Source organism: Pavona decussata, unplaced genomic scaffold, assembly GCF_977016875.1.
Source record: "Pavona decussata unplaced genomic scaffold, jaPavDecu1.1 SCAFFOLD_69, whole genome shotgun sequence".
NCBI classification, from domain to species: Eukaryota; Metazoa; Cnidaria; class Anthozoa; order Scleractinia; family Agariciidae; genus Pavona; species Pavona decussata.
This window is the reverse complement of record NW_028145488.1, coordinates 437,214-460,973: the sequence shown is the minus strand read 5'-3', so window position 1 is coordinate 460,973 and position 23,760 is coordinate 437,214. Positions and strand designations below refer to the sequence as shown.

The 23,760-nt window shown below is 35.9% G+C and overlaps 2 protein-coding genes across 5 annotated transcripts in view; both read left to right on the top strand.

The window, feature by feature from the left end:
• Window positions 1-6,788: 6,788 nt before the first annotated feature.
• Window positions 6,789-12,015, top strand: LOC146477647 (uncharacterized). The gene is made up of 3 exons (XM_085113038.1): window positions 6,789-7,091; window positions 10,397-10,448; window positions 11,246-12,015. Exons 1-3 carry the CDS (start codon window positions 6,789-6,791, stop codon window positions 11,626-11,628), a joined length of 738 nt encoding a protein of 245 aa, XP_084969164.1. The 3' UTR covers window positions 11,629-12,015.
• A 410-nt stretch (window positions 12,016-12,425) lies between these two features.
• LOC146477644 (uncharacterized) overlaps window positions 12,426-23,760 on the top strand; it is a 36,094-nt gene continuing 24,759 nt past the window's right edge. The window contains exons 1-4 of one of the 4 annotated variants that reach the window (XM_085113127.1): window positions 12,426-13,523; window positions 14,867-14,978; window positions 18,138-18,198; window positions 21,127-21,451. In XM_085113127.1, the coding sequence (XP_084969253.1) occupies window positions 14,931-14,978; window positions 18,138-18,198; window positions 21,127-21,451 (434 nt within the window). In that variant the 5' untranslated portion in view covers window positions 12,426-13,523; window positions 14,867-14,930. Of the gene's footprint in view, window positions 13,524-14,718; window positions 14,979-17,829; window positions 18,043-18,137; window positions 18,199-21,126; window positions 21,452-23,760 lie in introns of those variants that run through there. The other 3 variants (XM_085113126.1, XM_085113125.1, XM_085113128.1) reach the window with 3 other exon arrangements.

Here is a 23,760-nt window from a genome sequence, read left to right as displayed (position 1 = left end):
TTTAACTAATTTTAATCCTAATACTATAACCTATGGATTTTGGCCTAATTTTCATCCAAATACTATACATTATGGATTTTGTCAAACATTTCATCGTAATCCTTTACACTATGGATTTTGACCTAACTTTCATCCTAATACTAAACTCTACCAATTTTGGCCTAATTTTCATCCAAATACTTTAAACTATGGATTTTGACATAACTTTCATCCTAACACTATACACTAGGAATTTTGGACTAATTTCAACCCTAATACTTTACACTACGGATTTTTACCTAATTTCTAATCCTAATACTATAAACCATTGATTTTGGCCTAATTTTCGTCCTAATACTATACACTATATACTTTGGCCTAATTTTTACCCTAATACTACACACTATAGGTTTTGGACTAATTTTCATCCAAATACTATACGCTATTGATTTTGGCCCAATTTTCGTCCTAATACTATAAACCATCCCCTTTGGCCTAATTTTAATCCTGATGCTATACAATATGGATTTTTTTTGTCTAATTTTCATCCTAAAACTATACACTATGGATTTTCCCCTAATTTTAATCCAATACTATACAAAATCTATTTTCGAGTAATTTTCATCCTAATACCATACACTACAGATTTTGGTCCTATTTTCATTCTAGTAAATTAATTTTAATTCTAGTACTATACTATACGCTATTGATTTTGGCCCAATTTTCGTCCTAATACTATAAACCATCCACTTTGGCCTAATTTTAATCCTAATGCTATACAATATGGATTTTTTTTGTCTAATTTTCATCCTAAAACTATACACTATGGATTTTCCCCTAATTTTAATCGCAATACTATACAAAATTTATTTTCGAGTAATTTTCATCCTAATACCATACACTACAGATTTTGGTCTTATTTTCATTCTAGTAAATTAATTTTAATTCTAGTACGATACACTATGTATTTTCGCCTAATTTTCATCCCATTACCATACATTATGTATTTTCGAATAATTTTCATCCTTATACTATAAACTTTCGATTTTGGCCTAATTTTCATCTATATGCTATACACTATTGATTTTTACCTAATTTTTAGCCTAATACTATACAATATGTATTTTCACTTAATTTTAATCCAAATGCTATACTCTATGAATTTTGCCTTAATTTTAATCCTTATACCATGTACTATGGATTTTCGCCTAATTTTCATCGTAATACTATACACTGTTGATTTTAGCCTTATTGTGACCCCAATACTATACACTATGGATTTTTACCCAATTTTCATCCTAATACTACACACTATTGATTTTGGCCTTAATGTTTATCCTAATACTTTACACTATGGATTTAGGCTTCATTTTCATCGCAATACTATACGCTATGTATTTTCCCCAAACTTTTAGACAAATACTGTAGACTATGGATTTTGGCCTTATATTCATCCAAATACTATACACTATGGATTTTGGCCTAGTTTTTATCCAATTACTATACAGTATGGATTTTGGCTTAATTTTTATATACTATGAATCTTGGCTTAATTTTCATCTTAATACTTGATACTATGGATTTTGGCCTAATTTTCATTTTAGTACGATACACTATGTATTTTTGCCTAATTTTCATCCCAACACTACACATTATATATTTTCGAATAATTTTCATTCTTATACTACAAACTTTCGATTTTCGCCTAATTTTCATCCATATGCTATACACCATTGATTTTTACCTAATTTTTTACCTAATACTATACACTATGTAAGTTCACTTAATTTTAATCCAAGTGCTATACTCTATGGATTTTGCCTAATTTTCATCCTCATACCATGTACTATGGATTTTCTATGGATTTTGGCTTAATTTTAATCCTAATACTATACACTATGGATTCTGGCGTAATTTTCATCCTTATTAAATACACTACGGATTTTCCCGTAATTTTAATCCTTATACTATACAACGTGGATTTTGGCCTAAAATTCATTCTAATACTATACGCTTGTGACCCAATACTATACGCTATGAAATTTGGCCTACTTTTCATCCAAATAATATACACTATGGATTTTGGCCAAATTTTTATACAAATACTATAGACTATGTATTTTAGCCTGATTTTCATCCCAAAATAATAAATTTAACTCTAATTTTTATTCTAGTACTATACATTATAGATTTTGGCTCAATTTTCATCCCAATACTATAAACTTTGGATCTTGGCCTAATTTTAATCCTAACACTATACACTATGGAGTTTGGCCTAATGTTCATTCTTATACTATGTACTATGAATTCAGGCGAAATTTTAATCCTAATACTATACACTATGGATCTTGGCCTTATTTTCATCCTAATATTATACACTTTGGATTTGGGTGCAATTTTCATTCTAATACTAAACGCTTTTGATCTCGGCCTAACCTCTATCCTAACACTATACACTTTGGATTTGGGACTAATTTTCATCGTAATTCTATACTCTTTGGATTTTGGCCTTATTTTCATCCTAATACTATATGCTATCGATTTTGTTGTAATTTTTATCTTATACTATACACTGTGTATTTGGGTCCAATTTTTATCGTTTTACTATAGACTATGGATTTTAGTCTAGTTTTCTCCCCAATTCTATACACATTTGATTTTTGTCCAATTTTCATCCTAATGCTATACACTTTAGATTATGGCCTAATTTTCATCCTAATACTTTACATTTTGGATTTTGGCCCAGTTTTCATCCTTATATCTTGGCCTAATTTTAATCCTAATACTATACACTATGGATTTTGGCCCAATGTTCATTCTTATACTATATACTATCAATTCAGGCGAATTTTAATTCTAACACTATACACTTGGATCTTGGCCTAATTATTATCCCAATACTATACACTTTGGATTGGGGACCAATTTCCATCCTAATACTATACTCTTTGGATTTGGGCCTTATTTTCATCCTAATACTATACACTTCAGATTTGGGTGGAATTTTTCGCCCAATTCTATACACATTTGATTTTGGCCTAATTTTCATCCTAATACTATACGCTGTGGATTTTGACGTAATTTTCATCCTAATACTATACAGTGTGGATTTTTGGATAATTTTCATTCAAATACTATACACTGTGGATTTTGGCCTAGTTTTTATCCTAATACTATACACTGTGGATTTGGGTCCAATTTCCTTCCTAATACTAATACTTTGGATTTTGGCTTAATTTTCATCTAAATACTATACACTGTGGATTTTGGTCTAATTTTTATCCTTATACGATAGATTATAAATTTTGTCCTTATTTTTATCTTAAAACTATACGCTGTGGATTTTGGCGTAATTTTTATACTAACACTACCACTATGGATTTTGGCCTTATTTTCATCCTAATACTATACACTATAGATTTTGGCCTAATTTTCATGCTCTTACGATACACATTGGATTTGGGCCCTATTTTCATCCTAATACTATACACTGTGGATTTTAGCCCAATTTTCATCCTAATACTATGCACTATGGATTTTGGGCTAATTTTCATCCTAATACGATACACTATGGATTTTGGAATAGCTTTCATCCTTATGAAAATTTGGCCAAAATCCAAAGTGTATACACTTTGGATTTTGGCCTAATTTTCATCATAATACTATACACTTGGGATTTGAGCCTTATTTACATCCTAATACTATTCACCGTAGATTTTGGCTTAATTTTCATCCTAATACTATACACTGTGAATTTTGGTCTAATTTTGATCCTAATGCAATAGACTGTGGATTTCGGCCTAATTTTCACCGTAATACTATACACAGTGGGTTTTGGCCTAATTTTCACCCTGATACTATACACTTTGGATTTTGGCCTCATTTTCTTACTAATGCTATACACCATTGATTTTGGCCCAATTTTCATTCTAATACTGTGTACTATAAATTCAAGCGAAATTTTTGTCCTGATACTATACACTATGGATTTTGGCCTAGATTTCATCCTAATGCTATACACTGTTCGTTTTGGCGTAATTTTCATCCTAATACTATACACTTTGGATTTTGGCCTAATTTACATCCTAAAAGTATACACTATTGATTTTGTCCCATGCTATACACTATGCATTTTTTTTTCTTACTTACATCCTAACACTATACACTATGGATTTTGGCCTCATTTTTGTCCTAATACTATACAATATCGATTTTTGTCTGATTTTCATCCTAATTCTTTACAAATAAAGTAGCTCGACTGTTCTCTGTTCTGTTGTAAAGCGCGCAGGAAGCGGTTAGAATACGTAAGAAGTGTTATGTGTAAACACGAGACTTAGACGACGTTTTTTCCCTACTTCCTGAGTGCTCTAGCCGCTTCCTAAGTGCTTTGCAAGAGAACAGAGCACAGTCGAAGCTTCTTTATTTGTTTTATGATAAAAAATCATTTTATTTCCCCACTCATTTGGCCTCATTTTCAAAACAAACTACATTTTCCAAACGAACAGAAGTGGCGTCAGCGTGCATCTGTACTCTCAAAAAAGCACGTTAAAATAAGCCAATCACAATCCTTGTTAGAATGGTTCAAATGATTTGGTTGAACAGGACGAAAGCTGTCAAACATGTCAAAGGAAAGCATCAAAGTTAACAAACGTTGCATATTTCGAATGTATCGCCAGTAACTTCTTCGTAGTTTTTCCATTTAGGAATAAGGACGGATTAAAGAACCAAAATTGGCTATTAAATACATCTTATTCGATGGTTTTACATATAATACGCGCGGACATTTTGCGAGTTGCCGAGGAAAAATACGAGCAATGAGCAAAATGTCCGCGAGTATTATATGTGAAACCATCGAATAAGAGATTTATTATTCCACTACAAAAAGATTTTGTTATTTTGGCTTCTCTGTTTTGGTAACTGTTTTGAAATACACCCGGCATTAACTGTCCATCGGTATATGGCGCGCACGAATGACGTAAATAACACAGAAAGCCAGTTAAATGTCTTTAATTTGATTGGATAAAATGAAAAGATAAATGACAAGTGATTGACATACTAAAAACTTGTTTTCGAGCTTGCATCGTTTCAAAAACTATTCTTCGTCCAGTCCGGCCATTGTTGCTCCTTTTTCTGCCTTTTCCGTCCGTATTCGCTCTGTTGTAAACCGGTCAAACCGGGACATTACAGTGTATTACGGTCTCATATTTTGCGCGTTCTCTTGACCTTATTTGGTGAAATGACATAATAGTGGAATGATAAATTCAAGTATTTGCAGCTGCACTTCAAAGACGATAAGTGAAGTACTCCAAAACTTACGCAATCCTTTTTTATGCTTTCTTACTAAGTAAAAGGAAACATACGGGTTCCTCAGGTCTACACTTTAGTAACACCCTCCCTTAAATCTAAAAGACCCTATGCATTTATCTGTAGCTATAGACATCTGGCTGCGGCGAAAAAAAAAATCAAAAATAACCCTATTTCACTTTGTCGCATACCTCAAGCTTGGCTCAGACACAAAAGCGCAATCGATTTTCGGTTCGTGTCCGCGATTTTTAAAATTTTCTTTGACTTTTTAGTGACGTTCACTCTTAAACAGGAAATTCCGGTATATAAGGGGCCTGGCCTGACCATTCTCACCTTCAGTTGTCAACCCACCATCGAGGGCGTAAACAACTGACAAACAACAACCGTCTTTTTCTACGACCCTTACCGATAAAGTTGGCTTAGTTTTCTGAATAAACCCTGTTAACCGAGTTAGAAACCGATGTCTTATATTGCTGTGGTGATATTATGAAATTAGAGGCATATTTTGCCAGCGGACGCTGGAGTCAACAACTTGCCACGACTGAATAACGTCTGAATTTGCATTTAATGCCCACAAAGGTGTTGAAGGAAGGAGGGGCTTGCCCTTTTATAGCGGAACTCCTTGTTTATGTGCAAAAGCAAAAGAAATAAAGACTTATTGTTCTTGTTCTTGTCCGTAACGTATCACCTGTTCGACACTGGACATAAGAATTCACAAAATTCACCATAGGGCAGCATTAGAATTTATTTTAAACCCGTTTATTAATAAAATGTTTCGGGTCATTCTCGTACCCAGAGTCATCGCGCTCCTTAGCAAACGGTTGGAGAGACTGGAGAATTCGAAAAATTTAAATTTTTTGATTTGCTGCCCCGTAACGGCTTGCATTGTGTTACCGCAGAAATCCTGTGGTAATAAAATTCCAGTACCCCAGAGTCTCCGCTGACGACCAACCGCTGGCCAAAGAGCTTGGGACTCTGGGTACGAGATTGGTCCCGGATTTGTGAGTATTCGGATACAAAATTTCGACTCCGATTCCGAGTTCCTGACAAATCTCGGACCCTTTTACTCCGGATTCGTATTTTGTGTGTAAATATTTCTTCTAGTGTAAGCGCAGTCGTATTATTTTGGTCCCGGTTCGCTTTCCAAGCAACAGATAATTCGCAAAAACCAGCTACAACCGCCGGCACATAATTACTAAATTAAATTATGTTTGAGCCCGGCACTACAAAACGAATGCAAACATTGAGATGTGAATACTCTGTAATTCATTGGCGCTCCTCAATCCCTTGAACAAATGACACTAATGACAAGCTGTTTAGCAGTACATTTGCACTTTACTACACAATGGTTCGCAATATGTTCCTTGTTGACTGTAATATCCATCGTGATCGCAAGCCTTTGTTTCATTAACTTTCCAGACGCTTAAAAACAATGAAAGTGTTTTGCCTGCGAGCATCTGTTTGCTCGTGTGTGGAAACCCAATTCATTTGCACTGTACTACACAATGGTTCGCTTGTTTTTCTCGTTGACCGTAATATCTATCGTGATCATAAGCATTTGGTCTTCGGATGGTTTAACCATTCCTAACAGCTTACTCAAAGACCATGTGTTTAAGACTTTTGTATCCATTGACTGGCTTCAGTGTGTTGAAGAGTGCCAAAAACACGACATGTGCATCTCCTACAACTACTTTCCTGCTAAAGAAATCTGTGAGATGAACAACTTTGGCGTTGACGACCGGTGTGAGACGGATGATAGTCTTATCACAGCCAGTGGATGGATTTACCATGTTCTGGAAACATTGCAGGTAAAATATAATCATTTATACAAACATGAAATGTAGAATGCCGTTTTCTTTTTTCATATTGATTGCTTTAGAGTCAATTCAAAGGATAATTTACACAAATTGTGGCACAATTTATCTTAAAATTTAATATTTTGAATGGAATTTCCCAGCAAAATTCAACGCTAAGACGTTCTTAAAATACACAAGAAAAAACTTAAACTTTAAAACTGACAACGTTTCGACGTAACTTCACGTCATCATCAAATTAAAAGTAGAAATGGCAAGTGGAAATACATAGATAATGAAACAATAGAAAGAATTTCCATGTCCTAGGGTACGATTGTCAAAGGTGAAATGAGCTAAATGAAAACAATGATGAATCGAATCGCGCCAAAGTTTTTAACACCCTAGTTGATGTTTTTTGTTTTGGTCATTTTACCTTTGGCAATCGCACCCACAGGGGCATAAAAAAATTCTATTGTTTTATTATTTTATGTTTCCATTTGCCATTCCTATTTTTTTGACTTGATAATAACGTGAAGTAATGTCGAAACGTCGTCGAACGAATGTCGTCAGTTTTTTTTTTTTCAATATTTTAAAATTTTGAGAAAGTCTTGGAGTTGAATTTTGTTGTGAAAAGGCAATATTAAGATGAGTTTTAAATTGGTAAAAATGTAAAGAAGTCGATAATTTCTAGTAACACCGATCTCCTCTTTGCTTTATGAAAACTAGTGCGTAATCTGAACGACATAAGACATTTTTATGTCTATAAGTTGAAACTTTTTTCCCATACTTCCAAATTTTGATTTCACACCAGAAGAAACTTATTGTTGTTCTTCACAATTAAATTGAAATACGTTAAGTTTTTAGGGCCATTGCAGCAAGAACCTCATGGTGAGATGTTTCCGTAAGATTTTCAGGAAACTCTTGCCAGAGATCGAAGATAATATTCACACCAGTTGGTTTTGGGTTGAAGCTGTTCATGATAGATTTCTCGATAGATCGATATCGCCATGACAACGACTAACAGCAAATCTCGTTGTCAATAAATTCGTAAAGTTTGCGCTATTTAAAAGACATCAATTATGAAAGGCAATAACAGCATCGTCAACTATACTACATGGGAAATGAAAGAATAAGAAAAATTTTTTCTTATTCAAATATATGGCTGGCAAAAAATATTTCAAACCCCATAAGAATGACTTAAAAAATACTGGCAAAATGAACTCTAACTTTAGTTTTGACGTCGTCAAATATTTTTTTAGGGTTTAATCGATCCCATCTTCTTGCTTTATCAAGAACACGATTCTCTGTGGGATCGTTCGGATTATAACATTTTTGAAATTCTTGAATTGCGTGTTTCAAGAATCGATTAATAGATTTTTTTTACCATCAGAAAAGGTTATTCCAAAGTTTTATTAAAAGTTCGTTTTCGACTCGTCAGCATCAAAAGTTTGTACCCCTTCATACCTACCAGAGTGTTAAGTTATTAACAGCAAGTCCAAGATTGTTTCCTTTGACGTCTGCGACAACAAGTAATGACGTTGTTTGACCTCGCAATTACATCGTGATCTCCTCGGCTATGTTGGACCTGCTATACTGGATTTCTGCGTTTGTACAAAACTGCAGAAAGCCATACACAAATTGGCCAAAAGCTGACATAATAATACTAAAGTTACCAAAAAACATATTTACATATTTATTGTAAGGGTTAAAGGTTAATTTTTCTTTACTGAAAACAGGAATATTCCAATTTCCGAATAACCTCCAAAATTTGGTTGACATGGCAACAGCAAAATTCGCTACCACACCAAATTGTTCCCAAATAATTTTTTGGTTAAGCAATAAAACTAATTAATTCGCTCCAATTGTTACAAGACTAGCAACAAATGATTTCCTGAAGAAAATAGACGTCAGAGAAACTAACATCTTTATTGATTTTACTAGGCAACGTCCTGCTTCTGGCGATGTTTTTAGCAATGTCTTATTACTGAATCAAAGGCTCCTGCGAGCCAACTCGTGAATGCAGATGACACATAGTAATTGAAATTTAGACGGCTACGGAGACTTCCTTGAAATCTAAAAGAAATTATATCTTTGCCCGATTATGTAACGAAAAATAACCATTCTTGCACTATAAAAATGATTGTCAAACTATTCTCTACAGATTGAATAAGATTATTCTGATGCGCCGATTAAAAAAAAAATCACGTGTTTTTTTTATTCAAAGTTCATAGAAGCACGCATGTGCAGCTACGTCATGCAAATTCGTGTCCCCGATAGTCCGGGGCTACTGGATTTTGCGATCGGGCTAGAGGATTCTAACCATCACTTGCCCGATGGGCAAGTGAAGTTTTTTTGGGAATTAAAATTACAAAATTACTGTTGGGCAAGCCGATCTCACAAAGGGAAATCTGTTCAACAAAGTATCGCATTACATTTCATGCCCGACATAAATGCGTGAAATTTTTCCTTTGGGGTTCAGTCCACGCAATCCTCAAGTTTAATAATGCACTATGACAAGCTCTTGCTAAATAAGAATTATTTATCGACCGCGTCCTTTTGCTTTCCCATAAATTACCAGTTGTAAATTTCGAAAATGAAACATTTTTTCCCTTTGAAACCTCTATGAAAGCTGACAAGATCTTAAAGTGTTCATTTCACCAGAAATTTGCATAATTTTGTTTACGACGTCAATGATGCGTGACATGGCACGTTCCGCTTTCGCGTGAAAACTGACAAATTAAATTATTTTTAATTAAATTATTTCTAAATTAAATTATTTTTAATTCTTAAAAGAAACCGCACTTTGTAGAAAAAAAACGAAAAAAACCTATAACTTTGCTCAGATTCAACGAAAAATCTCCATTCTTACACTAAAATAATTGTCAAATTATTCTCTACAGAATGAATGAGAGAATTCTGACGCGTCGTGAAAAAAATTTTCACGTTTTTTTTTTTCACTAATTGAGTTTACGACCCCGGACTTTCTGAAAAACTGAAAAATCTTGTAACTTTGCTCAGATTGAACGAAAAATCTCCATTCTTGCACTAAATGATCGTCAAATTATTCTCTACATATTGGATAAGAATTTCCTGATGCGCCGTGAACAATAATTGTTGGCGTGTGTTTTCCACTAATTGGATTTAAAACTCATTCACTGCGCACGCCCGAAAGTTAACGACAAAACCGACCGACCAACCAACCAACCAAGTCAAAAGTCAGCTATCGCTATAACTCGTTCATTGCGCTACGCGCATTAAAAAGGAATGACATACATCGTTATTGTTGTAATTTCTCACTTTCTGTTGCCTCTTATTTGCAGGAAACCGAAAGCAAAACGAAGACTGCTGGATTTTTCAAACCTAATAAAGAAAGTTAGTAACTAATATCAGTAATATTTACAGAACAACCTAATGCATTGGTTACTTGTTTTAAGTTTAAAAGTGATCAAGATGATTTTTTTTAGTCAAAAGGTTTTGTCTGACTGGTTGTGTAATATGTCTTGGTATGTCTTTATCAAAACGGTTAAGAGGCACCTTATTACATGTCAAGATGAGATCCTTCTTGCAGGATGCACTTAGTTTCAAGACCCCAATATCCTGTATGTACAAAAAAACACAAGTAGGCGTATAGCCATAACCAATGATGGCAATCAGCTAGGTACAAACAACAGTTATTTTGAAAAAAAAAATTGCTACAGAGTTAAGAATCCTCTATCATTTTTCTTCAAGCTTAAAACATAACATCGAATTACCTTAATAATAATGATGATGATGATGATGATGATGATGATGATGATGATGATGATGATAATAATAATAATAATAATAATACTTTATTTTTTTGAATTCTGTGCTTAAAAGCACTGAATTCAAAAAGTTAACACTTATTTACATTGGAGCTGTGCAGATATTCTACAATAAACTGGATAACGTCAGAAACTACTACGTTCACTTAAGCTACTCATTGACATTCAAATCCTAGCAGTACGCAGGGTGTTTCTGACGTGAACCAAGTTTAATGGCCTTAGCTCCCACTAGTTTCCTGTAGCTCAGTGGTGGAGCATCCGAACTAGTAATAGTTACCTGTTGGGAGAACTCGGATTTTTCTTGAAACACATGCACGACATTACATTTCTTTCACAATGTTAATTCTGTTTGTCATTCGTTAGACTTCATCGCAAACTTCACTAGCGATGACATCATGGAGATGTTTGCTGATGGCAGAAGTCTCGGGAAGCACAAAAATTATAGGGTCGCCAGAACCTTCCTCATACCAGGAAACACTCGAGTAATATCTGTGTTTGCAGAGAACACTGGTGGAAAGTTTGGAATACGTGGGTCGTTTAGCAACGGACTGGTAACCAATAAAAGCTGGAATTGTAGCAGGAAGTGGTTTCCCGGATGGAAACTCCCGGATTTTGATGACAAGCATTGGCCTCATGCTGTGGTGGTTAATAGGGATCTGGGCAGTTATCCTAAAATCGCAAAGACAGCAAAGTGGATATGGGCCCATGGTAGAAAGCACGCTTATTGCAGACTAAATCTAAAGTGAATAAATAATGGACAAAACATTTTCTGCAAAGTAGGCCTTTCGCTGAGTCTTTAAATGTAAGTCAGTCTCAAACCTGGTTCACACTTGTGAGATAACCAAAAGCACAAACTTAAGAAAAAATTCCCACCTGAGAAATAAACACAATTGCTATATACCTAGATTTTCACACAACAGAACGAGCACTGTGATTGGCTGATTCTTGTTCACGTGCCCCAGATGAAACACAAGTGTATCCCGACCGGGATACAATTCCGCAGTTGTTGCCCTCTCAGTTGTTTGTTTGTTTGTTTTGCTGTGATTGTTAAAGGGAAAGTCTAAATATATAACAAAGTACTAATGTATGGTCCCTCGGGAAACTAGTTGGTTTTGTTTTCCCTCGAGTCCTGATGTTTCCCGAGACGAAGTCGAGGGAAATATCATTACCCTCGGGAAAACAAAACTAACTGTTTCCCTCGAGACCATACATTAAGTGTATAGTACAGTGCGGCACACACACATGAATTACTGCTGGACTCCTGTGCTTATGCTTGTGTATATATCTCAATTCATTAAAAAAATGGGTCACTTTATAATGCAATTGACTGGCTTGGCGGACATAGCCTACAAGCTATTGCACCATGCCCGAGGAATGGTGACCATCAAATTGTCTTCTGGTTGCTCTTGCCAAGCGAAACAGCAAGATTTTATAATATTTCTTGATTGTTTTTGATAAAACAATTATTCCCCTCACACTTGTTGGATGTAAGAAGATTATGGCCAAGGAGGCTATAATGAGACGATAGATAAGCGAGGCACGTGTCTATGATTTCACACCCTTTCGCACTCGTGGAATAATTGTTAAATTTCTCACCGGTCCACACGTTTGACATGACTGCCAGATGCCCCTGACATAAACATACGCAAAAACATATGAAAAGAAAACAGTTTCGTTTCTTGTGTCCGTGCTTCCACCGGCTTACCTCACGGCCCATTCACACACAACCAGTTTTCGCATGCTTATGCCTTATCGCACAAGTCTGAACCAAGATTTAAATGATGAGATAAAATTGTGAAACTAATAGAAATGAGCTACAGTAGCTCTCCTGCCACAAATCTCCTCTTAACCAGCGGTTAGGTCATCTAACATTGTACCAAGGTTTTGGCCTAGGCTCTTATCGTTGAGTCAAAATCAGTGTGTTTACTTTATTGTCATACTATTGTTGTGATGAACGTGATTACAGTCTGATAATTAATTTGATCAATTACATGAATGAAAGATAAGAACGAAGGCAGGGACAACCTTTTAACGCAATCAAATTATTTTTTTGAACGTAAAAGCGAAAAAAATATCTTGTAAGGGATTATTGTTTTGAAGTTAATGTAAGGGCGTATTTTCGACTGTAATTTTAGAATACAGTTGTTATTTCCTTTCGGTAGTTTTAACAGATATTTTCCACATCATTTGACATTTCCCTGTTGTTCCAAGATTGGAGTTAACAGTTGTGCTGTGGACAGGTTTGCCTACTCCTTTTAACCTTGGCTTGGGCCTTCTCGAAGGATGAAATCAAGGCAAAACACTTAAGCATTTTATCAACCTGATTGGTTTCCCTTTCTATCTATTTCCTTAGAACAGTTGTGCTGTTCTTCCCTGTTGGTGTATTTTGGAAAAAACAATTTTTATCTCTGGTAGGGACCATCTGGCCTTGGTTGAATTACGGTCGTAAACATGTTTACAGCATACTATAAAGTAAGGCGTGATTTAAGTGATACTTGTAGAGTAGACGTAGAGTAGTTACAGAATAGATGAACAGAAGAACCAGTTTCTTGAGAATAAAGAAGACCTACGAAGATTCCTGTTACCTCTCTGCCTAGCTGAGTGAGCCTCCCAACATTACTTAAGAGAAATTTACTTTGAGGTGAGATAGTTGTGTTGTATGAATCCTGTGAATTCTTGGTCCGGCACCTGATTAGTCAGGTAATTTTTCTTCAGAAAATACGGTACGATACACTATGATATGCAGGAGGGGGAGACGTGGTCAGGTAAATTATGTTAGTGAGGGAGAGGTGCGATGTCCAGCGTTTTGGTGACATTTCTAAATTAGAAATTTTCTAATAATTTAAAATGTTTTGGTTAAGGAACAGAACCGTCAGAAAGGAGCGGAACTGAAAAGAGAGGATATTTCTCCTCTAGATGCCAGTTCATAATCAGTTACCAAATTTTTTCACATTCAAGGGCGACAAATTACGAAACAACAACGGAAACGCAACAGCGACTACTAAATTCCCTTTGGATAGAACAATTTTGGAATTCAATACTTCAAGCTACTCTACAAGTCACGTTTCACGACGCGGAAAAAAAACCAGTCACATAGTGTCGCTTTCTCCTTACCCCTCCCCCAACAACACCTTGCCTAGGTCTCTATTTGAATGATAAGCCACATAGCCTCAATACAATGGTGAAATGAATAAAACCCAACAGGTGCAAGTTATCTGTCAAAAGAATTTATCAGCGAAAACCCCCTTGAGCTATTTGCTAAACTGAACTAATCTCACAAGTCAATCATTTATATGCATTGTATAATTCTCTTTAAAATCTTGCGTCTCAAAAAAAAGTAATAAAATGAATTTGATTAGCACGATGTTTAACGATTCGCTTTGCTGGATAAAAATAAAAGATAAGGTCCCCTTGTGAGAGCTATAAATTGATTGATTTAATTTCTCACAGCAGAGGTATGGCACGTCCATTGTTTGAAGTCAAGGCGCATTTTAAATATTAAAATAAGTATTAGTTTGACACGACGCTAAACAGTTGCGCGTACTATTTTCTCATAATCCTTGTTCCAGTGCAGTATGAAATCTCGTTGTTAAAGTCGCATTTTGACGCGAATAAATTCGTGCCTAGTTAAAACATAATTCTATAATTCAACTGGTTTAAAAAACAGGTTTTATTTGTAGATAAATAAAGTTAGATTAAAGTTAACAAGGCCGGATATTGACCGGTAAATGTATTTGTCTATGTAATACTTCAAAGTCTCGGCATTTCTTTCTATCAATGAGAAAGAGGAAATTGGATGTGTGTGCTTTGCCAAAAAGTAAATATAAAACGGACGGGGCATTATAAGAAGAGTGGATATTCTGTCATGTGTCTGTGTACTGCAGAGGATAACAGGATGAGCCAACCAAAACAGTCCTGACTAGCCACAAATAACATGAATTAATTAACTAAAAAACATTCACATCTCGCAACTCTCCACAGCAGATCGGGTCACTGATATTCATCCGACAGCGATACTTGGATGACGGTAATTTGAGACTGAAATCCAATGTGGTCTTTGCTTTGCACTGAAATATGGTTGGTGAGTCTTAATCAGGTAGGAGTTTGATCTATACATTTTGTGTGTACAGACTTAATTTTTATGCGTTGGATGTCGAAAAACATTTTGTAAAGTTGGAACAGTGTTTGCAGCTTTCTGAGGTACATTTGCTTCCAGTCATTTTTAAGAACAAACAAGGCCTTCGCTTTGTAATTTTTCCAAACGCCGGTTTACAAAAATGTAACCGTGAAATAAATCTTGTATCTACCGGGATAACGATCGATATTTCTACTGCTGACTTAGTTACTTTACTGCATGTGAAATAAAAATAATAATGATGAAAGGTTGGTCACAAAGTCTTATGGATTGCTTGATGTGGAATCATTTCCAGGCCCAAAATGGAAAAAAAAAATGCTAAAAGAGATTATAGTTCTCGAGATGTGCGGCAGATCAGTTCTTTCTGTTTAGCAATAACTTAAACTTGTCCATTATGAAAAAATATTTTGATTTTAACATAATAAAGAAAATAATGAACAACAATCGTTTCTTTCTATCAAGCATTTTGGTGAATGGTTTTCAGTTTGTCAAAGTACGGAAAACTGAAATTGTCTGAGAACAATAAGTGAAACTGTCATGTTGCTTAAAGAACTCACCATTTAATATTGTAAAAATATGCTCTCCTTGTAAACAGAGAAACTTTTCAATTATTGTTAATTCGCTGTTGGAAGTGACACTGTTCATCGATCATTTTTTATGCAACGTGATCTGCATTTTAATAATTGACGGCAAAGTTATCTACATCCATTCGGTGGAAAGGTCATAAATCTCTTTAACTGATTAAATCCCCAAAAAAACAAAAACACATTTTAAGTGAAGAAAACGTGATGTTATGTTTTAAGGTTGGTGAATAAATAAATGAAAGATATATATTTTTTAGTCAGTGACACAGGTATACTCGCAGAAAGAAAATAACAGGAGGCGAACCTATGACCAACAATCTTGGACAGGATAATAACAATAAAAAAAATCTCCCTCCCCCTAAAATCAATGATGAATTCGCGCACAAAGCAAAACGCGCCATTCAGTCTTCCATCATTGAAATGGGAGGGAGTTAGTAGTCTTGATTTTTCTTTTTATTTGTCCAAGATTGTAGCTCCCACGGTAAAGCATGCGCACTAGAAATCGGAAGGTCATAGGTTTGACCCCTGTCGGGAGAACTCGGTTTGTTATCGAGTACACCTATCAGCATTTTCCTTATTACAAACTAGTACACTAGAGTTCTATTTAACAATTACATTATGAGCTCGAAATTTCTATCGTGTGATAGTTGACGAGGGCGAAGCCTGAATCAACTATTTCGCGAAAAAAAAATTTATCATGTATCATAGAAATTAAGAGCCAATAATCTAATTTCTTCAGTATAAAGCTACTTGTCGTTCAAAACATTACAACAAGACAGGTTCATGTTTTTAGTGAATAATGATGTAACAACTGCATACTGTTTGGCTACTCACTCTACTCATTTATCACTATCTACAACAGAATAGATAGTGAGTAGCGTAGCCAATAAGACAACAGCATTCGTGATAGAACGCTAGTAGATTTATACTAAAAAGGATTTAGTTGTTAGTTAAAAACGAACTAAAATCAAACAAGAACGAAAACAGCTAAATTTCTAACTAAGTCAACTTACTGTTGGTGATTCGCCGACGGAGGCTCAGGAGAAGAAGTCCTCTACGTCTGGTGCGGTATGCTGGTGACCTGACAAGGACAACTTCCTTGTTATTGACTTGTTCTTATTCTCCTCCCCGGCTATCTATTTTTTACTAATGAACGTAATAACTAACCAGGCTCACACCTAGTCTTTTTTTACTCGATTTCTCCCTCGTCCCTTCCCGAAAAACCTTGCGCGTTTCTATTCACTCGTATCCAATCTCCGCTCGTCCCAAACTCAAATAAATATCCCGCAAAGCGACTATGTACGAGTCAGCTGATGAGGTTACACAATTTGAGCGGGGAAACCCTTTAATAAATAAATTCAATGAGTCATTCATCCACTCATCCATCTATCCATCCATTCTTTCATTTATTTACTTCTGACTGTTTTTTATCGATTATAAACACACTGCCTTACATTAAAATTCCAAGAATGTTTCATGCTCAAAGGGAAATAGCTTCTCTTTGAACATTTTTTTCGATTTTTGTCGCTAAAATAATTCTCCGTTGTGCGTTTTATTTCTCAGTTTAATCTTGAGTTGTCTCAAACCTTCATATCAGCGCAAAACTTACCTGAAAAGTTTTGCTCGTAGACTGGGACACTTAGTCTCGGCTCTTAACATTCCCTTGAGTGATTGTGTTACATCGCTTTTGCGGAATACTAATTAGAATATAGCGTTGCTGGAAGTACGACTCAGACAAATAAGTGAAGACACTTCCTCCTTGCTGTGAGCTGATCATAAACCACATAGACTACAGAAAATAAATTAACCACGTCCCCGAGGAGCAACTTAGCAAGAGGTCCCCTGGCCAAATAAACAATGAACTTCAGCTAACCCGTATCCTACAAGGAACAAGTTTTTGTTTTCTACGAGCATAATTGCAAAATCTTGATGGGCAGTTTAGGACATGGCGAGAGACTTTTCATGACTACAAAGACAACGAAGGTCCCTGTGGTAATTTTATCTCCACTTTAAATTATTTTATATTCTTTCATTAGGAATAAATGTATTATAAAAGCGCACAATAGTCCTTAAGTTATAAGAAAGGAACTTAAAACGGCTCGAGGCAAAATCTAATTTGGGTAATAGGAAAAATCCTTAGATAAAACACCTGCGGATGTTTTACATTGCTTACTTAATATTTTTTTGTTTTGACTGGCTGTAATTGAAAACCATACAATAAGAAAAGCCTTTCCTTTTCTACGTGACATATGTAGAAGGCTTCCGCTATTTATAAATTTTAACTGTCAGCGTTATGTGCCAGATGTGATCTTTCTTACTTAATAGAACAGAAATCCTGCCAAGCGAGACTGTAGACTGTGTTCAATTTGAACTCTTATTTCCACATTGAAGAAGGGAAAATATATTATGTATCGGCGCAAATGACGGCTTTGCGGCTTCAGGTTCGAAATCCAGCGTCTCTTTCCTAAGAATGAACTTAGGTGTCCGAGCCAATAGCAAATTAATTCTCGTGTGATTTGTATTCTTTCTTTATCAGCTTTTCCTGATTGTCGCGACTCGACTCTCGATTGGCAATTTTTCTTCTTGCATCCCTGAAGGTAAGATTATGTCATTTTGTAGCATTACGAATTTTTAACTATCACTTTATTTTGTGTTGTCGCTAGCAACTCAATAGAAAACAGATGAACCAGATTTCTCATGTTTTAATTTCATAGTGGCCCGCACTTAGCACAGACTAAGGGAAAATTTTTAAAGTAATGTTGGTGACGAAATCCTGTTGATTTAGCGGCTTGTTATATCAGTCATAATAACGTTTCTGAGGTGAAGATAAACGGCTTTACTGTCATGTCAAATACTTCTCCTTGCTTTTGGTCTATCGAGACATTAATAAAATATTAAATGTGACTATTGACGCAAGGTAGGTTAGAAAAGTCATGTTCCATTGGTAGATAACTTTTGAGGTTTCAAATGAAAATAAACGATGCTCATTGTGTTTTTAAAAGGTTGAGAAAACAGAATTTTCCTACGCACTTTATAAATTGTGTTATAATTATACCAGCTCGCAACATTTCCGCTTTTCATAAGGTAATTTTAGCAATGCTTTTTCAAAACTGAAAAAGTTCAAAATCCTTCTCCGTGTATTCTGCCACCAATACTTTGACAAATATACACGTTTATTTAAAAATATTAAAGTATAAATGGGATGAAATCGATACGCACATAGTGTGGAAATGTCACGTTCTTTTTTAATTTTGTTTTTGAATGACAAATTACAAACTTAAAAGGTTGCAGATTACAAGTTACAAATAAAGTTGTTGTGCACGTAGAAAAAGTGTTAAAACATGAAATCAGATAATATTTCTGTCTTGCCATGCCTATATGTATATAAAATTAGGGGAAGGGTAACTTAAGGTCGTCAAACTATTTGTCTATTTGTCACATTTTCAATTTTGTTTTTTCTACCTTTGAAAACAAGTCTTGGCTGCAAAACATTTGCATGTCATTGTCAATCGGAAACTGGTCTCGCCTTAATACTCTCTTCTGTGGATGTTACGATCCTCTAAACATTTATTTCTAACCCCTCCGTCTGATAAGTCCATCACATATTCTGAGAACCCTTTCTTATCTCCAGCACTGAAGCTTTGGAACTCTATCTAAGAAAACATAAAATCTGCCTGCACTGTCCAAGCATTTAAGTCAAAATTAAAGACCTTTTTAGGGAGAGTTTTTGTTCGATGCTATTTTAATACTTTTTGTTGTAAACAAATTAGGTGGTTTTGTTTTTCACATGATTTTTATTACTTTACCACTGATGTAAGGCGCATTCAGTATTAGTTTTAAAAAGAAGAAATGGTCTCTTGAAACTGACATCACGTATCACTAACAAATTTTTCCGTTCAACGTTTATTTAACCAAAAAATACATTTGTTTTAGTTCAATGTTTTAGCTTCTAATTGGTTTCATGGGTGGTTTACTTTGCAAAAGAGTGGCGCGAATTTTTTATTCAGCAATGTTAAAGCTAATTTGCACGCAGCGAAAGATCGGAAAACGAAAAACGAGCGAAAGATCGGAAAACGAAATACGAGCGATAGATCGGAAAACGAAAAACGAGCGATAGATCGGAAAACGAAAAACGAGCGATAGATCGGAAAACGAGCGAGCGGACGAAAAACCGGCCGAATTTACAAAAATATATGACAGTGCTTCAGATTGTTTTGAATCAGGCCGATTTTCAGCCCGTGCTTTACTAACAGGAAAAGAAATCGGCCGACAAATTATAACGGGTATATTGGCCCATGCAATTGAACCTACTGATCGAACCGATAAGTCAGTAGGTGTAATTTAGGGTTTAAAGCATAAAATGCAAATGCACCAATCCTTAGCACAAGTGATGATTAATAGTCCATAGGTCAATTCCGATCTACTAGAATTGACCAAAATTGTTAATCTCAGAGAATTGGGGGGAAAATAACAGAAATTACATCGAGGTTCAGTATGAATAATCCAATTCTTCTGTTTTATTTCCCCAAGCCTCGTGGCCAAGGTCGAATAGTAATATATCGAAATTGATCTATTTGGTGCTCTCTGATAAGGCCAGTAGGAATAAATTTAATCCAAGAAAATCGAATTCAGTCTATCACGATCAAATTTATCCCATGCCCTCCATGGGCCAGGTTCACCTGCTCACGAAGCCTAATTGTATCCTAAATATTGTCTGTTAAGAATAGTCTATTGTTATTACAACAATAGACCATTCCTTAGAACCAATACTTAGGACTTACGTGGGCTTTGTGAATCTGACCCCAGCACCTCTGTCGAGCCATGCAACCGCTTAGCAACTGGGAAACTGGTGGCGAGCTTGGTTGTTTACTAGGTTCCCTTGTCACATACTACTAAGACGTCGTTTACTCAGACGTCGCCTTTGCTGGGAAAAAGCCATAAAAAGAGAGATGGTAACATGTTAGTCTTGTCCTAATTAAGCCCAGTTGAGATTGCTCAACAGGTGTCTTTGTGATCCTATGCTCTTGCCAAACTGAACGGTTTATGTTATTGAACTAGCATGAAGTCTTCATCGAAAAATGCTTTGGTGAAGAGTGAGGATTATATTAACTTTTTTCCGATACGAACCGAACAGGCTAGTCCAATGAAACTTTTATTATTAACTATCTTTTACAAATGTCACCTCGATGGCAAAGGACATCTCTATTTGCAAGCTACAGCTATAAAGACGAGAACTGAGTACAAACATTTTTTATCCCATTTTAGCAAACGTTTTGCTAAAAGAGTTGGTAAACACACCAAGAAAAAGGTTTCACATTTGTTCGAAAACACTATTCAGTAAAATCAATTCATAAGTGGTACATTTGTGGTGGCCTGTATGGCAAAATATCGGACCGCTCAGGGACCAATCAGAATACTTTTTTCCTCCATGAATGAGATCAGCCAAACAGTAAATGTACCTAAAACATGATGTAGCCTAACATTTAGCCACTCTCCCTTCAAAAACATTCTCTCTTTGCAAACAGAATACCGAGGGGTGCGGCGGGAGATCTGGGAAGGACTCAATGGCGGTTGGTACCTGACGCATTTGACGACAGACAAACGATTTCCTAAATCGCCAACAAGTGTTCAAATCCTTCGAACGCTGACACCACCACGCAATGACGACAATTATTACGGTCAGAGGCTGCAAGCTTATTTTATACCACCAGTCAGCGGGAACTTCACCTTTTACGCGACTTGTGATTCTGAGTGTGCGTTTTATTTAAGTTTTGACGAAAGGCCTGGGAACAAGAAAGAGCTCATACGCATTGATCAGAAACATAGGACTGGATACGACCAGTGGGACAGGTAAACTGCGCATGCTTCAACTTGCAACTTTTCAAAAGCGTCTTTGTTATTGTCCTTTTTGTCTCTGAACTATGGTTTCAAGTGGAATAGTTATGTTTTCAAGTAAAATAGTTAGCGAGATCAGAGATTAGTTCGATTTGACACCAACAATTTGAAAACGTGTTTGCAGACTTATTTTTTTGCCAACTGCTTATGTTTGCCAACTGGTAATGTTGTGACTTTACCCTGCCTTGTATTTTCCAACATAAGAATTTGTATCAGAGTCTTTCAGTCAATCTGATGTTGCTTCTTGCCGGGACCAGTTTCGCCCCGCATATGATCGTTTTTTGTGTGTACATGTGTGTACACCATTTGGCGTTATTTTCACACATGCACGAAACCAGCATCTTTTCATCCTATGAAATTCAATGTAAATAGTATATATTGGGATTTTTTCGATGATGACAAAATTGCTCTAATTTATCCAAGAAAAGACAAAATAACTATGTAAACAAAAACAAAAATTTGGCCTGAGAGGATAATCTCTTAGGCATTATTATAAGCCCATGACTTGACTTTCGACTTCTTCTTAACTTTAGACAAACCTCTCTTTGTGGTGTGGCGAGAAAAACCACGAAAAAGTGATTTTATCTCAAACTACTCACTTCTCCATTACTGGCTGAAGTAGTAGCGTGTTTCGAGAAATCAGAAAAATGACTGATTTATTCCTCGCGAAGCGAGGTTAATAAATTTGTCGGGCCGAAGGCCCGCCGAAGGCCGCGCTCGGGAGCTAAGCCGTGCGAATTCCAGCCGAACATATATTCCTCGCGAAGCGAGGGCCGAAGGCCCGAGCGTAGCGAGGTTAATAAATTTGTCGGGCCGAGCCGGCCCGAGCGGAGGTAAGCCGCGCGAATTCGAGCGAAAAATATATTTATATATATATATATATGTGTGTATATATGTTTATATCTTTGAAGGTGTCCGGACAATGACGTCAGACTGTCTGGCGTCGTCTGTAGGAAAATTTGCATACATCGAAAAAAATATGCGTGCATGATCAAATTTCAACTGCAATGTTCATCAATATTCACTGGATACAGAACTATCTATCCAGAACTTTTTCCCTTTCTTTTAGAAATCTTTTTTGTGAAAGAGTGCATTAAAGAAATTACACGTTTTGTGGCCTCGGTAAATAATTTTCCGTGGGAAATAAATTCATCGAACACGACAGCGCTGCACGCCCGTTGTACATTATGTCGCGTCAGAAATAGATTTTCAACCGCAAACTAGCCCGTGGAACTATGAAACACCATGCTCACCAAAAAAAATCTTATGCGCCTTTTAATCTCCTCGTTTGATGCTAAAAATACGAGTAAAGAGGGCTTTCCACCCAGCCCCAGCTTCGCGAGGTTTTGCGAGTCACGTATTTCTAGTTTATATATTTGTATGTTTATATATTTCCGTGAAGGTGTCCATGCTGTTGCCTAGCAACAGTGAAAGACAAAGTATGAATGACGTCAGACTGTCTGGCGTCGTCTGGAGCAAAATTTGCATACATCGGGAAAGTTTGCGTGCCGGATCAAATTTCAACTGCAACGTTCATCAATATTCACTTGATACAGAACTATCTCTCCAGAATCTTTTCCCTTTCTTCCAGAAATCTTTTTTTTTGCGAAAGATTGCATTGAAGAAATTACACGTTTTGTGACCGCCGTCAAATAGTTTTCCGTGGGAAATAAATTCATCGAACACGGCAGCGCTTCACGCACGTTGTACATTTCGTCTCGTTAGAAATAGATTTTCAACCGCAAATTAAACTAGCCTGTGGAACCTCGAAAAGACCATTCTCATCAAAATAGTTGCTATGGTCAGAAACCTTTTAATCTCCTCATTTGATGCTACAATACGAGTAAAGAGAGCTTTCCAACCTACCCTTAGCTTCGCGAGGTTTTGCGAGTCACGTATTTCTAGTAATAGGAAATAATCGCTTGTGTTAATGAAGCTATTTGAATTTGTGAAATTTAGGTTTTTCTTTTAACGCCAAAATTGTTGAAGGGAAAAGCATTACACGTAAAAGTGAAATGGAACGTAAATGAGCAAATGTAGGACTAAAGCGGCTTGAGTACGGAGTTGTTGAATTCTATCAGTGAAAAGTACGCTATTATCACAAAGTTTCCAATCATATCTTGAGCAGGAAACACTTCACCGAATGTTGACGACGACGCTTGACTTCTGAGAGCGATGACAAACTATTAAATTTTTGTAAACGACGTTTTCTACTATCTGATTTATTTCATTCTGGGTATTTGCCGTCAAAATGTTTGATCTGC